Below are 18,023 nucleotides of genomic sequence, written 5' to 3' on the forward strand. Positions count from 1 at the left end.
TTAAAGGGATACAGTCGTCGGAACTGCGCTCAAAGGTCGTATGGTATACCAATACAACAAATGTAACACTGTATCCAGGGTACGATGGTGATTGATGAAAGTTAAAACATGTCTGTCATAATCTACATCGTATAATTCAAATGTTGCAGCTATGATGTGAGGTGCATCAAGATATAGTGCGCGAAATAAATTTTCAAAAATGAACATTCTCAAAGAAAGTGATATTCATCCTCTATACGTTCACTCCGGCATACTTTACAAAATATCTCTGTTAAGATTCGTATCCCTAGGTCTAATTGCTCTAGCTCTACGGCTAATGGAAGCACAGAGTGTCGCAAGCAGGTAAACAATTGGATAATGTGGAAAGATGTTCTTCTGGTTCAAGCAGTGTTTTAATCTGCATACATGTACACGCAGTTTTTGCTTTGACGCAAACATTCCCTGTAACCACTGTTGGTTCAGGTTCTGTTTCTAGAAATTTATGAAGAGAACAATTGTTAGTTTCCATTTTCTCAGCCCGACATGCTAGGTTCTCATCTGTCAAACTCGCAATGGTTACAGAACCTGACTCTTCACTTTTCTGTGCCAATAATTGACAATTAAACAAAAACAAGAATCTTTCGTTCTGTAATAGCGAAATATGCTAAACCGATGCATCAAAAACTTCTTGACGACAGAGAAGTCAAAACTTCATGAATGATATAATTTATTTAACGAGATGAAAAAATATTCCTTTTTGACTATATAACTAAATGAAATCATAGTTCTTCGAAAACTCGAGAGTCTTTGATGAATTCGGAACTATCCCGCGACTAAGAAGATTTTTAGACGGAAATAAACTCCGGACCAATCAGGCAAAACTTTCCAGATAGCTCCGGGAGACTGCAGACCAGCCAATTAAAACACGCGTTCTTCTGCTCGGTAGCTAAATTCAAGATGGCGTCGCCGACAAAGCTCGCCCTAAAATCTCTTTGATTTTGCGGTTGTTTCGTGTAGAAAAAGAGGCAGAAAAAACAAATTTTGCTATTTCTGCATATTGGAGACATCATGACATCGATTCACTTTGTTATTCATCCGCTCCCGGGAACTGAAGACCAGTTGAACGATAGGTGAGTTTCTGTCCATGCATGCTCCTCGACGATAACGCTTACATCAGCTGTTGAAGAAAACGTTACAAGAACGGAGTCTAACGTCACAAAGAGCCTGACTTGTGTCGTTCCACACTACTAAAACCTAGACTGGTAGAATTGAAGCGTAGGCGATGGTCCTGCTGAAGATGTCACATGAAAACGTGCTTGTGGCCAAATTCTCGAGAATTTTCCCAATATGGCGACCTCATTGTTGTGTATGGCGTCAATTTCATTTAACTGAAAGTTGAAAGATTAATGCAGACTGCTGTCAGGCACAGAATGTGTAATTTTCCAGTTTAACATATTCCGTTGAACCTCGATCAATGCACATAGAATGATAAGCCATGCTTTCATGTAGTGGCGAAATATTTCGCAAATAATGAACTCTGTGAATGGCATTGACTACATTCCTGGCGAACAGAACTCAGAAGCTGATAATTATGTTACCATGCGGATGATAGAAATCGTGTCGTCAGTGCTTAAATGAGATTAGATGTTTTAGATGAGTCACTGAGAAAAGTCTAGTGTCAGTGTTACTTTTGATCCGTTTTGTTCTCTCAAATGCCGTTGATGGCAACTATGATCGTGAAACACGACACAGTAGCTGATAATAGATAATTAGCATGTTGCCATGTTGATCATAAAAATCGTGCTGGCAGTGCTCAAATTAGATTAGGTCTCAGATGAATTACAGAGAAAAGTCTAATTTCAGTGTTACCTGTGATGCGTGATGTTCTCTGGATTTCTTTCAAATAATGCTGATGGCAAGAACAGTGATATTAACATTCTACACTGCACCATGCGCAAGATTTAACCAGAAAAGTTACTGAAATGGTTATTCCTAGTGATTGATCAAACGGTATTGTAGGTTGCAGAGACTAAATTTCACCAATTTTTTTCAGTGTTTGGGATTGTGTATCCACAACAACATCAACAACATCAACACAATATCATCAACAACTTGTAGCGTCTGGTGTCAATGCCACTATTCAAGATTTTTGGGACTTAGATCTTGAATTGTAAACTCGCAATAATTTCAGGTCATCTCCAGCAAAATCCTAGCACACAGGACATTACAAATTGACCAAACATAAGTAATCCCACTCAACTAGAAACCCTTGTGATAGCAAATTTGTTTTATGACAAATTAGATTGTTCAACTTATCTCTTCGTAACATCTACATAAATGACTTGAAGATTTTAAACGTAGGTGGTCAATGAGTTGGTCAGATATTTTGACATCGCTTTTTGTATTTACCCAGTATTTTTAACTGTACACAGCAAGTTATATATATATATATATATATATATATATATATATATATATATATATATATATATATATATATATATATATATATATATATATATATATATTTATATGTATATATATATATAATTTAAATGACACACCACATCTTCTGTGATCACTTAGTCCATAAATCAAAATTCACAAAATGAATTCCTTTTCCATGCAGACTCCGAGAAGTGGCTGAGAAGATAAACAGGCAAGGAATCACAAGGTACGTACTCTTTTTGTCATCTGAAGTGTCCAGTTTAATAGTTGATACCCAGAGAACTATAATTTTAAAATGTAAATCAAATACTGATACAAATTTATAAATTTCATGGTCAGACAATGTATATACATAAGTTAGAATGTTGCTTTTTAGCTCACATAAGGTATATGTATATATATATCAAAGAGAACTTATTACATGGATTAGAATTGTGTGAGTTAAAGAGAACATTTGCTGGGTAGAAGGGGGATGGGAAACCAGCCTGATAATTCATAGCTATTCACTGAATCATAATCTATATACATAAAAATGAAAAATGGGATGACTGTATTGATATGGATAAGTCTTGCTGTTTTGATATTAAATACAGCCATCTGTTTACCATTATGCTCTGTCTCTGCTGATCAGAAGTTTAGTTGGTATGTTTTGTTGTGAAAGTAGAAAAAAGTCAGGACATTTGAATTTCTCTTGTCAGCTTGTAATTATTATTTTGAGTGGGTCTATTTGAATTTTTTGAGCTATTGTCCAAAATGGTGAGGTAACATATTTAGAAAATAAGCTCTTCCTAAATTTGACAGCCATTGAATCAATTATCAAACAAGAGATGTACAGGGTTTGCTCTGGCTACTCAAGCTGATTAGCCTTTTTGGCTAATACAGTGTGAACACAAGTAGCCAGATTTTTCTTTTGAGAGGTGAGGTCAAGGGTCACACACATTCATCTCGAAGGGTCAAAGGTGATATCATTAAATACTCAAGAGTAATGATAACCAAATATTTGGGGTCTGCCACTTTCTCATCATCATATGTATCCTCACTGCTGCTTTAATAGTTCAATAAAAAGAATGCTTCGTATCAAAACTCATGCATGACTATTGAACACCACTTGTGAACTTTCAAACGTCATCCAAAGAAATTGTGAAGTACAAAAAAATACAGAAAAGAGTAACATCCTCAAGATCTTCATGAACGTGGCATGGCATGCCATGATCACACTGATATTGATACACGTCCGTGCATGGCCAAAAGACAGCAAAACTCAGTAACAATTTCCAAGCTAAGTAAACAGTGTTTTACAAAGCTGTTTTAAATCAAACTGGTTTGCACAATCCCTCGATATAGAAGTGACATTTTGGTGACATTTCAGCTTGAATCATACCTTGAGATAAAATATAAACGTGAACAAAGACATCATGTGTGCTGCCATTCACGTTCAAGAGCATGGTGTGAACCCGTGAACTGGCATGTGCATTGGCTGCACGTAAAAGCAACTCTAATTTCCAATATCAAACGGTCCGTGTCTTGTTAAAACAACAGCATAGCAGTGAAAATTGTAATGGTCACCGGTAAACCGCTCTTCACAGATGAAAGGATGATCGCTGAAAACAACTGAAATTGCATGTTTAGACTTGGACTATGACAACCTCCCGGGAAAACAGGACAGCGTGAACGTGAACAATGGCGGACGTAACTAGAGTGGGACTATTCTATTTAGGTAACAGGGGACATTTCGGAGGGGCACAAGTACATGTATTGGGTATACGTGCCATTTTGCTCACGATACTATCACGGGATCTTCGATGTCCCATGAGCTTCTTTTATCTGAAAAGTAATTTTACCAACTTGTACGACCCATTATACTCTGAAAACAGTGGCAGGGCTTATACTTAGATGAGTACGATAGTACTATGGCGGAAGACTTCCCAAGAAGTAAAACAAAACACCGCAATGCAACAGAACATCGTAGAACAAAGTGATCGAACGTACAAATTTTGAGTCGCCAGTCTGGCGATTGTTCTGACCGTCTGAGTCGCCAATGAGTGAATCAATTCGCCATTTTGCCGTCTGCGAGCGGTAGCGCGAACACTGATGTAGAGTAGGACAGAAATGCCAATCCCGTAACCCTTCAGTACCCCTCTGCATGTCAGAAACATTGAAGCTTTGATTGACCCTTCACCACAGGTCTACATATGGAAGCAATTCAAGTACCAATTCTACTCCTATGGCAGTCACATCTTGAGTTATTATTCCATGATTTCTCTAGCAATGCCTGTCTATGATGGGATGAATGTAGTAGTAGTGAATATTTTGTTGTCTGTGATAAGATTTGCAATTAGTGCTTTCAAAGTGTACAGCTACTTGAACAACGATTGAAATCCCATGCTGGTTTGAAATTCAATACAAATCAAATAGATGTATTAATTCAGTGGTTTGATGGCTGTCATTTAGCATAGAGCAGGTGGTTCAGTGTTTGTTTATGATGGAAATTTTGATTGCCGGTAAGCCAATATGGATATTTTCAAAAACTGTAGACTAAAGGCAAAGCCTAACAAATTCTAGTAATAGTCATCTTTTTAGAATGTGTTTATTTCTACACATTGGTTACGGAAAGTGCAATAAAACCTTTTTGTTTTCACAAGGGAATGCTGACCCACAGTGTTCCAACAGGAAATACACTCCACCCACACATAATTTGTATTCGGCCATACATGTAACATTTAGAAATCAATCTGAACATTATCATAACTCAAAGAGGGTTCATTTTGTTTCTCTTTGATTTTAAAGTACTTGAAGCAGAAAATTGTTTTCCTACCATACATTATACGGTTGCTGTTGTATAATGTATATGTATTACACACATTGAATATATTTAGCCGTATCAGTGCGTAGAGGTATGTCAGTATTCCCATGAATAAACATGGTTCTGGCATTACGGTTCTTTGCATTGTAAGAAAGGATCATGAATATGTATAATTATTCCTTCATAGAAAATTGTCTATTCCTGGCAACCTCTGGTATGTTTGTTTTAAATTATAGCTGAGTCAAGTTCTGGAGTACACCTATATTGTATGTATTTGAGTCATTCCACAGTAAAGTGCAACCATTTTGTGACAATAAGGTCAAAAATTAAATTCATTAATCTGAATCTAAAAGTTGAGTGGGTGGACAGTACTACAGGTGTGTATCTAAAAATATTTTTTTTAAGATAGATAATTTCTTTGTTCAAGGAAGAGGGCAAATTGTCGCGGCAACAGTAACGCGTGTAACATGGACAGACATGACATTGTATTGTATTTGATCACATGTATGCCATTATCATCCCTGTGCCAAGTTTGAAAGAAACCCATAGTCTACAAGAACTAGAAACACACTTCAGAAGATATTTTAATCTTAAATATTATCAGAAGAGGAGGATATCTGATGTAATGTTATGGCCACTAGCAACGTATGTAACATGGACAGACACTGGATTGGCTTTATACACAAATTGTGTGTTTTCCAATCTGAATGAATGTACTTGATTGATTTGTATATGTTATATCATGACGAAGTTAAATACCTCAGAATTATGAAGTGAATTTTCTTAAATTGGCTCTGTGGATAATCATATAGACAACAGAGGGAAGACCCCTGTATTGTCTATGGGATAACGTATGTAACATTGGACAGACATCATCAGTTCTGTCCAATTTTTTCATAAACGATATGGGCATCTGAGGTGCATCAATAGTTGTAAAGAAAGCTTTCAGTAACTTTCTGATACAGATAGAATTGTCACACTAAAAAACAAATTAACATTATTCTATCCAGTATTTAATTAAACTACAATTACTTCCACGCGCGTAACACCCGTAACGCGTGTAACAAGGAGGACAGACACCTGCCATTCAGGTGCTCTCAGTAATGGTGGCCATTGGTTTACATTCAATTGTGCCATAATACATGAAATTTAGGGCACCCTCAAATGACAACATTTCAGCAATGTATACCAAAGAATTTTTTAAAATCTTGATTTTGGAAATGAGGTAACGCGCGTAACATATGGACAGACACCCTCAAGAAATATTTTCAACTGCAAGAGAACCCAAGCTTCAATAAAGACAGAATAAAGAATGATACATAGTGGAAGGTTTCATTGTTAGTCAAATGTATGAGTGGTTTGTTGCAGCTCACAGCCTTCATTATATTTATTGTTCTCATATTATCAATTTGCATAGAGTTGGACAGACATAGTTACGTACGTTGCCAATATTTTTGGCATAATATTTGGCCCTTTCCCTAGTGTTTTTTTTTCCAAGAATAAATTTAGTTCGTAATTGCTTATAATACATTACTACTTTGCATTTGAAATCAATTCAAATAGCATCAATATTGTAAATATCCCTTCCTAATGTAACAGGGGTACAAAATGTCACAAAATGGTGAGCAAATAGAGGCCATATTTACAAAGATAAAAATCTATAATTTTTGTTGAGCTGGACATACAGCTTTAATATTATTTTTATATATCTCATATGTAGTACTTACTAAAAGTAATATCATTCTGTGTGAATGCTGTTATCATTGAAAAAGCTAGAGCTCCAAAATTGGGAATGTCAAATGTTGCGCTTTACTGTGGAAAGACTCATTTTTGCTTGCTGTATAATGTATGTGATGACAGTTTTGTTGCACGAGTGATACAGGCTTACACAAATAAATGATCCCCTTAAAAATAAAATCTTCTCCCTTACTAATGGAAATATGATTCTCGTACAGTCTACATGTAACTAACATATTTAGTTATTATTACATCTCATACAATACAGGTCAATTGATATCAGTCCTCCCCATCCAATTGTAAGATGGAATCATCGGTATTTATTGCATTGTTATTTATTATTTATCTTTTACAGTTCATCCATACCTGCCTTGAAAAACCAAACCATCAAGGAGATTGTTGTTGGACCAAATCATATTGCATTTCTGCTTGAGGTTTGTAGAGTTCCCTTCAACTTACTCATGTCATTGTTCCAAAGCAGACAAAGTGTCTTGCTTGGCTACATGTCTATTTAACCCAATCCTAGTAACTAAAGGTATGCTAATAGCAATCTGCCCACATTGACTGTTCAGAATAAGATTTTTCACACACACACATGCTGCATGATTCATTTTCAAGACAACTTATCTCTCAGTGAATTTACCATGTACTAAATATTCCTTGATTTTCTATGTTTTTGTAACACTGGTCATGTGAAGTGTTACATTTGGCGGGATGTAATATTTTCAGACAACAAAGTCATGTAAATAATTACTGGTTTTACCAATCATTTAGAAAGTAGATGCCATCTTTTATTACAGTTCAGACTGAATGTGAATTTAGGTATCTACACTTACGTAAAGATTAGTTTTCTCCATTCCAAATTGATGGAAATTCACCAAGATTTTTTTCTAAAGCTTTATGAGATACATGTAGCACATGTGCTAGAGCTGCATTGATTGAACAGTGTGACATACTAACATCCAATTTAACATATTTTGCTCATGAATAATGGTGACTTTGCTTTTGTGACCTGAGATAGAAAAGTAGTCAAATTTCCACACAATGCCTACATGTATTTCAAGCATATTGTACTTGCAAGTTCACACAAATACAGGTGATTCAACTATGCATTGAGAGCAAATCTTGGTTTTTGTGACTCCAGTACAAAGTGTAGTGGAATATCATGATGTATTGCTTCCCTCATGCATTTATATTAATTCTCAACCGTGTAATTGATTTAGTCTATCATTTATTGACAGGATGGTCGGATATGCAGAGTTGGCTATGCTATCACTGTAGATAAACTTGACCTCAGCAAAGTTGATATCAACAAAAGGTATAGTATGTTATAAATATCCTTCTTCTAATGAGACTGCCATTTGGATGTCATAAACAAGCCAGTCATGTTCATTTCCATTCTTGAAACCGCCACCTAGAAACACATCACATTGTTGCACAGAGCTCCATGTATACAGTGATACAGCTGTAAAGGGCAAACAGAATTTTACAGGTATCCAACTATGTAACAGTTATTTTTTTACAGAATATGTCACAATTTTGTCATCAAAATCCAACCACCAGATCTTAAAAGGAGCTTGTGCTATGATTCATACATATATCAGCTTTTCAAATGGTTGCCAACACTTCATGGGCTTCGGTAGTCATTTCACTCCTGGTTAAGGGAAACTGAGGGGCTGGTTAACAAGCCATGATGATTCAGATGATTATCTTCAAGTAGCTACATCGTATTTGCAATGAGATCAAATTTATGTGAAGGGCAGTGTGCCCTTTGATTTTCAGTATTTCTGAACTCTCTGAGTCAGTTTTTGAATTACTCAAAAGTTATTTGTGTCTGATCACACAGTGCATAAACTCAGCTTGCATGATTGAAAACTTTCTTCTGTAAATGAACTTGCAGTTTATCGTATAGGGCACTCGTGCAGAACCTATAATGCATAGATGATAAAATTCTACATTGAAAGAAAACATAATTATTTTTTTAAATTTGGACCACGCATCATACATTAGGATATTCATTTTATCTGAATCATGGCATAATTTATGCTTGCAGTGCCAAAGGCAAAGGGGCCAATGCAAGTCGCGTGTTATGGCGATCTAGTTCACGTAGTGGTGAGAGTCCATGGCTTATGCTAGGCTCTGAAGGAGCTGGTGGTCTAGGGCCAACCCTTGGGTGAGTATCTCTTTCAGAGTCCAATATTCATGGTGAGTGACTCTCATCTCATGCATTCATATTACATTACCATATACTTTGATTCATATGTTGTTCAGCATATAGTGGTCATGTAGATCATTTCAGTATTTCAGTGGTACATTTGCATTGAACATTGCTTTCCATGGTTGAAAAGTAAAGATAGGTGGCTTATTTACAAGTACATTTGCACAATTTTAGGTATAGATGTAAAGAAATTTGAAATGGAAGTCTTTTCTCAATAATACTCAGAGACAAGCAAATCACTCAGGCTTTATTTATTTCAAGTGCATACTCGGCGTGCTTAATCACAGATACACATCTGTTAAATATTCTCTGATCTAAGCTGAATGAAGAGACCTGTGACCTCAGACCAAGGAATTTGTGTGTCCTGTTGTATACAAGTAGGTCCATGGAAATTTGCCTTAATCTGATATGTTTGTCAAAATGACTGCACAAATCTTAAGGCCTAATACATTTTAGGTAGATTTTAGTATTTATTGATAGAGATACATTGATGCAATTTAAGTGATCCATCTTCTCTGTTATCAGGCGTTGGGGGACTGGAAGTGGGTCATGCACTTCTCGCACTAATGCCAGCAGTTCCAGAGCACCACCTAGAAGTAGAGGGCGCTGTGTGCGTGCTCAAACTAGAGGCCGTGGAGGTGTGATAGTTGGCACCAGACCACCGGTGCATACCGCCGCGGTTCCTGAAGAACTGGTTGCCCAGGCTCAAAGCGTACTGCAAGGAAAGAGTAGAGCTGCTATTATCAGAGAATTACAAAGAACAGTGAGTTATCAAGTTATCTATTTCTCCATGTTTGTCAATCACAACCTTGCAAGCATGAGAAAGTAAAAGATGTAAAACTTTTATAAAGGGACACATGTGCAGTTGAGTGTCTCATTAATTATATTATAGCTCATGGGCATGTAAAGATTTAAAACAGCTAATTTTTGTCTCGGAGTCAAAACAAACATGCTGTTGAATGTATTCTTTCAAAGACACATCTCCATGATTCAGTAGTCACAACAGAAGAGGATACTCATAATGTGAATGAAAAACCAAGAATTCAAAGTTTATAAATGACAGGTAACATGGACACTGATGCCATGGATTGACAGATTTTGCTTCTTGTCTTCAGGAGATTCTGTTTTCAAATACCCCCGATACTATGAATATTTTTACACTCAACTGTCTTTATCAATGCATGTTCTGTATACATGTCATTCTTGGCCATGTTACTGTACATTCTTTTAGTTATATATAGTCTGTCGTTCCAGGTATAGTCATGTAGATATTTAGTTAGTGTTAATACCTTCAAGTTGGCAATTTTAACACAGGCATTACGTATGGTGATGTGTAAACTCTGTAATTTCAATATTTAATATGGTTTTGTATCAGAACCTTGACGTTAATATGGCAGTGAACAATCTTCTGAACCGAGATGATGAAGATGGTGATAATGATGATGAAAATGAAAGCTACATGTCAGGTGGAGGTAAGCTCAATATGTCAAGTAACTTCTAAAAAAGATGTTTAGTAGAGGTTTCAAGTATTGCAGCGTAATTTGGCAAAATTAGCATTTCTTTAATTCATTGCAGTTGGCTGTGATTAGTTTATAGCATGGTTTACAATGTGGACTTTTTAAAGCAGTGCGCTGTTGCTACATAACTTGGCATAATGCGTCAATGACCAGAATACATACAAGTGTACTCAAAAGACATCACATTGTTACATTTGTGTTGTTTCTTCAAGAATTGTTGGAGCAGTGGCACTAAGGATCATCAGGAAAGTGCATGCAGAGCTTCAAAGATATGTCTTGCATCACAGCATATAGATCTGCAATATTAATTCTGCTTGTTAGCAGTATTTCTAAATCCAAAGTCATATCAAAATTCTTTTTCAGTTCCCAAAATTTGCTCATGGCTGTATAGCTTATAATTTAGCAATTTTCGTCGATTTCTGCAAAATTAAATAAATCTCTATAAGCATAATATGACCAGACAGGTTGAATACAACTGCCTATTTGTACACAACCATACCATCCTGTATTTCATTCTGTATTTTCAGATCGTAATGTTTATCATATAGTATTATCATCATATCTCTTATCAATTTCATTTTCATGTAGCAAAAGCTGAGCATTCAACTTACATAATGTATAATTAAATAATGTAACTGTAGACTTAGAGTAGAATTTTATTATCATTGGCTTTGGATATGATCCAAGCAATCAGCAGTGACTGAGGCTTTATCTTTGGACGTCTTGACCCAACTTCAAATCCAAAAGAAATGTAATTTATTGTATTCAGATAAGTGTCAGAACCAAGGAAGATCTTCATCATCATGTGCAAATACCGTACTCGTCCGAGTATAAGCCCCTGCTCGTTTATAAGCCCCCCTACTGATTTCAGAGGATTTTAGAAAATGCATTACATCCGTGTATAAGCCCCCACCCTAGTGTAACTCAAATACAGATGTCAGCTTCAAGTAGCTAAATTTAAACTAAAGACATGTCTCAAGGGGATTAATGTGAAATATTTCAGATTTAAAATATTTGTATGCAAGGGATGTAAGGGATGGGATAATCCCTGAACAGAGAGGATGAATGATACATGGGAAATAATCTACTGTCTGTGGTTTTGTGTAGATGATTTAATGTCCTTATTAGATGCCGGTATTCACAATGACCATCCCAGTGTCATCATAGACGCCGATGCAATGTTTTCAGAAGATATGTTTGTCTATGGATCAAGAAACCGACCCAGCAGTCGCGGGTCACTTGGACGATCTGGTGAGCCTTATTGTTACCTTGAGAGAAGCGTTTCTATGAATCTTTTCAGTTTGCGCCTCCTTGCTCCTATCAACTAGCTACGTTTCCATCCTGTTCATTGTAAATAGAAAATGTCGGTATCACCAAGTAGTATGGTATGGACTTTGTAAAAGTAACATGCGTAGGTATGGGCTAGACGTCTTCAGGCATACCCCCTAAGATCATGTTGAATGATAGTATGGCATAGTGCACCCCAGTATTATTCAGTCACGGAGCTGTATCAATCATAGTAGAGTAGACATTGCATGGTGTATGGTTTTGAAGGAACTCGGCAATACTTTCCAAGCAAGCTTCTATCCTTTATGTCTTTGCTCCCTGCCTGCACCAATGGTCACATTTAAAGAGCCAAGCACTATTTTCATCCTTCTCTCCTTCTTAATGAAAAAATAGATCAAATTTCAATCATGTATTTCTGAATATCATGTTTGAAGGAAAAAACCTCTATGCACACTTCTATTCAATTTAGAACAAGCACATTATGATATAAAGCCAGGCAAGAGCTTCAATTCACAGACATTTAGCTGCTCAAATTTCAAAGCAAAGGAAAAATTTGCAAAACGAACTTAGAGCTTCAAGAAAGATATGTATTTTAACAGTATAGTGTACTTTGAAAGAAACAACCAACAGAAAGGTAAAGATGAAAGAGAAAAATTTGCAAATTTTGCATCTGAATACAAATGCCCTGCACACACAAGTCTGTGATGCCATTCAGAATAAATTACTGCAGTTCTCACGTTTGGTAAGTACACAAACACATAGCCTTTCTTAGTTTGAATAATATGCTAAAGTTTAGTCATCACTGAATTATTTCTATTGTGAGAGACATTACAGCTGCATACATGGTCATTCACTATTGTACCAGTATAGTATATTCTGTTTCCTGATATTTTGGTATAGTAGGTACTCATTCGTACTCATGCTTTGCTTTCTGCTTAATTGACGCTTTCACCCCATTTTCCTCTCTAGAGGTCCAACTTGACCATAGAAAATAATGGGATTGGTTCAAAGCACAGTAGTGAAAGGGTTAATGACAGACTTTGCATTTCCAGTCAAGCACACATAGAGTTGACTCTGCACTGTTACATAGTTGCAAAAAGACTCTGTATTTATTTTGTGTGTTCGTTACCAAATATACATCACCAAGTATCCCACACCAAGCGACATCAGAATATTGTCACTCATGCCACATGAATTCCAAATTTCCAGGTCTTTATCAGTGAATATGGATTAGAATAGATAGTGTCCGAGAAATTCAAGTTTTTAGGTTGTTATTTCTTGTTGAGGTAATCAGTAAAGTACCCATAACAGAATTTTGATATTAAAATGTAAACTACATTATTATTGACTGTTACTTAGCTATCATCTTAAGTATTGCAATTCAGTAGTCTGCAAAAGAATGACATATCTTTCTGTGTTTGTCATCATTCATAATTGGTAAAAGTTTGGTATGTCTGGCAGATCAAATTTCATAGTCATAACAAAGCCAGCATTACCATTGCCCCCTTTATATCAGAGAAAAAATTATGTTGGTGTGTTTTTAATTTTCAATACAAAGAAATAAAATGATTGAAATTATTCTGACAATTTATCAACAAACAGCTGTTCCTAGATTTTACACTAGCCCACATTTAGACACAAATATTAGATTGTTCAATATTTATAATTTGAACGGAGTTGTTTATGGAACTGCTGTAAAGCAGTACCTATTTTGCTCCTATCCACAGAGAGAGACAGAGACTCCAGTGAGAGGGACCGAGATCCAGTCTTCCGTGTTCGGGATAGACGATGGCTGGATACCGGAATACGGGACAATGCTCCCGGTGGTAGCAAGTCAGGTGGCCAGGATGGTGCTAGTTGTGATGGTAAGAAATCCAACCAGCCTGCCCAAATCCGTTACATCTGTCTGATGAAGCAGAATGGTGGAATGATAAGGTGAGGAATGGTATTCAAGTCTTGTCAGCTCAATCTTCTGATATGCAATCTCAATTTATGCATCAATGGTCTTCTGGCCTCTTATAACAGTCTCCTCAGTAATATGTTGCTGTAGATGACCATGTAATAATCTCTTTGTAATGAATAGGTCAGACCCGGAATTCAAATGGACCGCGGTACAAACAAACCCATGTGGGCAAATGTGCATAGAAATAAGTGCATTTCCGTATGTGCTTGTACACATGAGTTTGTTTGTACTGCTATCATGTGATCTTTTTGTGTATTGAGTGTGTACAACACATTGATTATTTCTTGTTCTAGAGTAGAACCATTAAAACTAATTAGCCCTTACTTTTGATGCATTTTCCATTATTTTTATTCTGTTTGCAAAGATACCGGTTCTACTCCAAAAATGTAGTTGGAATTCTAACTTTGATCAACATGGCAACACTTCCATTTATGTCTGTACATTCATTGTCTGATTTTAGTGAAGGCATCTCAATCAAACTAGAATTAATTTGTCAACAGTAATATTTGATATACATATTGTAAGTCGTTTGCAAGGCAAAACCTTTAACATGATTTTAGGAGAACAAGCGAAATACAGATTTTCAAGAACAAAAATAATTAAATATCAAATGCTATACAGCTATTGCTCCCTTGTCATGTTGTCATGTAAGCATGGCTTAGTTATAGGTATTGGTATGTTGTACTGCTGGAGTGATTGACAGATATCTTTTCATCATACTTCGTTGTGAATGGTTGGAAGCATTAGTCATGTGTACAGTATGTACTATAATGAACCTGCCTGTGTTGTTTTCAGGGAGAAAACCTGCGTTTTTCGCACATTGCTTCACTACATGGTGAACTAGCAGCCATAACTGTCACTGGTCAGTTGTATCAGTGGAAGTGGACCGAGGCAGAGCCATACAGGAATGCTGAGGTAGGTACAACAGGATGTCTCAAGCCATGAATCAGGGAACACCACAAATGTTATCATTGGTGAATCGGTGGATTTGTGGTGCATAGGAATCAGTACCATGTTTAAGATATTTTTACCTCTTGTGTTTCTTAGAGAGGGTCAGCTTTGCCAAAGAAAACAACAGACTCATAAGATGATAACAGTCTAATCAAGAGCTACCTTATTACATTTCATAAACTAATTTCTCCATTTATAGCAGTCAACATGTACAACACAGTACCATACCTGATGTTTGAACAAAGACTGGCATAAACTAACAAATAATTTGTCTAAATTCTGATATGATAGCGTCGAATTATGATTTGTTGTTTTCCTTGTTTCACATGGACCAATATGTTCAGTGTAGTACTTGTGTAGTTTAGTGTGCCATCATTGTATATCATCACATGTAACAGACATTCACTATAAACGGTAATCATTTTGATTTTTCTCAAGCAGAATCCCAATTTACATCACCCGAAGGCAGCAGCATTGAATTTACTCAATGAGAAGATAATACTTATATCATCCTGCAATGTGAGAGCAACAGTGCTGACAGAGTCTGGTAAAGTAAGTATTGCTTCAATCAGTGTATATCAGCTTTGCTACGGGAAATGAAATGTTAACATTTATTCCACTATCTCTATTATGTTTGATACCCAATACCGGTAGTATGTACTTAGATGAAAATCCTCTTGGCCTTTGAACTTACGATTCTGTGCTGGCAATTCTTTACTGATATACCAATTACATAAGCTAGATACATAGAACACATTGCAGATCACGTCCCACTTCTGTAGGTGTACTTCCTTTCATAATGTTTCAGTAGTATTGACATTTAGATATTTAACTAAACCAACAAACTTTTTGCTACCAAGTTTAGTATTGCAGATTACAAACTACCAAAACTTGCAAGATATGACATTATGTATCAGCCACAATACCTCGCCCACTTTAGAGACCCAATCATCTTTTTGTCTGATTTCACATTATCTGGAGTATATGTTTTGCTCTTTGATATACAGCTGTCACACTTCTTTTACTCTCATCATGTGGTTTAATGTCATTTTGAATAAAAAAGCTGTAACACTGAGTCCGTAGATTCTGTCTTGTAACAACAATATTCCAAAATCTGTATTCTGTAGGTAGCCACATGGGTTGATGAAAGCCTATCAGCCATTGCTGGTAAACTGGAACAACCAGCTCAGCAGTTCCCGGAGTTCCAACAAGACAAGATAGTAGCACTGTACAATTGTTCATTGTACACATGTGCTAGGCTAGAATCTGGAGCACTTTACTGGTGGTAAGTAAGTCTGTTAACCCATGTCTGAACTAGGTCTGATATAACACAATGAACAGTTTCCAAAGTTGACAAAATATGTGTTCCTAGTGTGACATTCATGTTATGATGAACCTCTGATGTTTCACAGATTCAAGTAAGTTCATTTACACATGCATGCATTGATGTAGGGCTGGCTCAAGAAAATTCCAAAATTGACTGAAAAACTTAATAATGTTGTAGGATTTAGGGCACTCTATCTACAGGTATTGAAATGAGTCCCCTCAAGGTGTCGGCTAGTGCAGAATTTTAAGATTTAGATCCTTTCAAAATGCGTCTTAGTGCTACGTTCTGTCTTAAGTATGCATTCACATACTTCATGAATATCCTACACCCTATTGAAGTATGCATGTGTATAGTGGATAAATTTCCTATGAAGTACAAAGTAAGGGTTTTAGTATCAATAGAATTATTGAACTCTGTCACATTTATTTAGCTGATTAGGTCTCACCATAATGCTCTTTGCAATCATAGAAACACGAATGAGTGGTATCTTTATAAAGAGGAAAGACAGCTAAACTCAGTGAAGAGGTTTGTGTCATTCCAATATTGATATTTTTTGTAAACAGGGGAGTGATGCCATTTATTCAAAGGAAGAAACTGCTGGAGAAGACACGAAGCAAAGCATCTTCTAGGAAGCCTAAGACAGCAAACAGTAAAGTTCACATCACTGCTGGAACACAGGTAGGTTTATGCTGTACAAGATGCTGTCTCTCAACATTTAATTATTTTTGAAACACTAAGCTGCAACGGATTTTAAGAGCTAGCTCTAAATATTTCTGTGGTGGAGTTTTTAAGAGTGTCACCTCTTGTTTTGATAACATTTGATGTACATCTTAATAGCCAAACAACAAAGCAAATTAGCAAACCAGTAGGACTTACTATTGTACATTGTATTATCTATATACCCCTCAAACCTTGAACCCCTTCCATTGCCATGGTTTGGTAGAAACCTATTGTTTTCAATGGCAAATGTGGACCTCTCTACAAGGAAATGGGGAGAAAATTGTCATGAGATCATCAACGTTTTGTTCCCTAGGTGTGTCTGGTCAGCAAACCATTGTTCCATTCCGGAGCCCTTGGTTTCACTGTGGTAGGAGGGACACCAAAGGTTGGGGAACTGCAGGAATCTGCGTGGAACCTCTCTGAAGTGTGCCGGTTTAAAATCCGCTCCAATGAGAAGACAGAGGAAAAGAAACCAGAGACCAAACCAGAGAACAAGAATGAAGTGAAAACTGAGATGGGTCCACCACCATCACCAGCATCTACATGTAGTGATGTATCAATAGTCTCAAGTGCATCATCTCTTAGTAAGTTCTGAAAAAAAAATCATTTTCTGAACTTTCATTGATCATTGCAATTTAATTATTTGCAAAGCGTGTGCTAACATAAGTGAGAAAAACATTACCCAATTTTAGCATAAGATGGGTTGACATTGTTGGCCATATCTTATCATGAAGACAAATTCCATTCAGTATTTATAGTCCAAAGGACTATATCAGGGTCAAGCTAACAGTCCTACAACCTTACAAGGTGGTCCGGTGTTCATTCGTTACCCTACAGCTACAATTTATTATTTTTTAGGCCTCTCACCATTTGACTTGTGCAAATGCTTGTCCAAAACTGCAAACATTACTGGTTCTGAACCTTGCACACTTCATTTGCCTGCTTCTGAATTTAGTGATATTTCATCTCTATTTACAAGTAATCACTGTATACTGTAACCCTTCCCAACTTCAGTCTCTGTAAATCAATTGACAGCTTTTACTGGGTGACAATTGAAATAATCTGTGCCTTTC

The 18,023-nt window shown here is 36.4% G+C and overlaps 1 protein-coding gene across 1 annotated transcript in view; it reads left to right on the forward strand.

Moving 5' to 3' along the window:
• The first annotated feature begins 911 nt into the window (after nt 1–911).
• LOC139132897 (E3 ubiquitin-protein ligase UBR5-like) overlaps nt 912–18,023 on the forward strand; it is a 62,342-nt gene continuing 45,230 nt past the window's right edge. Inside the window, 15 exon segments of the mRNA XM_070699252.1 lie at nt 912–1,109; nt 2,609–2,653; nt 7,323–7,401; nt 8,209–8,285; nt 9,021–9,140; nt 9,711–9,948; nt 10,561–10,657; nt 11,810–11,953; nt 13,717–13,878; nt 13,881–13,924; nt 14,748–14,867; nt 15,345–15,455; nt 16,031–16,188; nt 16,794–16,908; nt 17,264–17,534. Of these exon segments, the coding sequence (XP_070555353.1) occupies nt 1,048–1,109; nt 2,609–2,653; nt 7,323–7,401; nt 8,209–8,285; nt 9,021–9,140; nt 9,711–9,948; nt 10,561–10,657; nt 11,810–11,953; nt 13,717–13,878; nt 13,881–13,924; nt 14,748–14,867; nt 15,345–15,455; nt 16,031–16,188; nt 16,794–16,908; nt 17,264–17,534 (1,843 nt within the window). The 5' untranslated portion in view covers nt 912–1,047.

The sequence above is a fragment of the Ptychodera flava genome, chromosome 5 (assembly GCF_041260155.1).
Source record: "Ptychodera flava strain L36383 chromosome 5, AS_Pfla_20210202, whole genome shotgun sequence".
NCBI lineage: Eukaryota > Metazoa > Hemichordata > Enteropneusta > Ptychoderidae > Ptychodera > Ptychodera flava.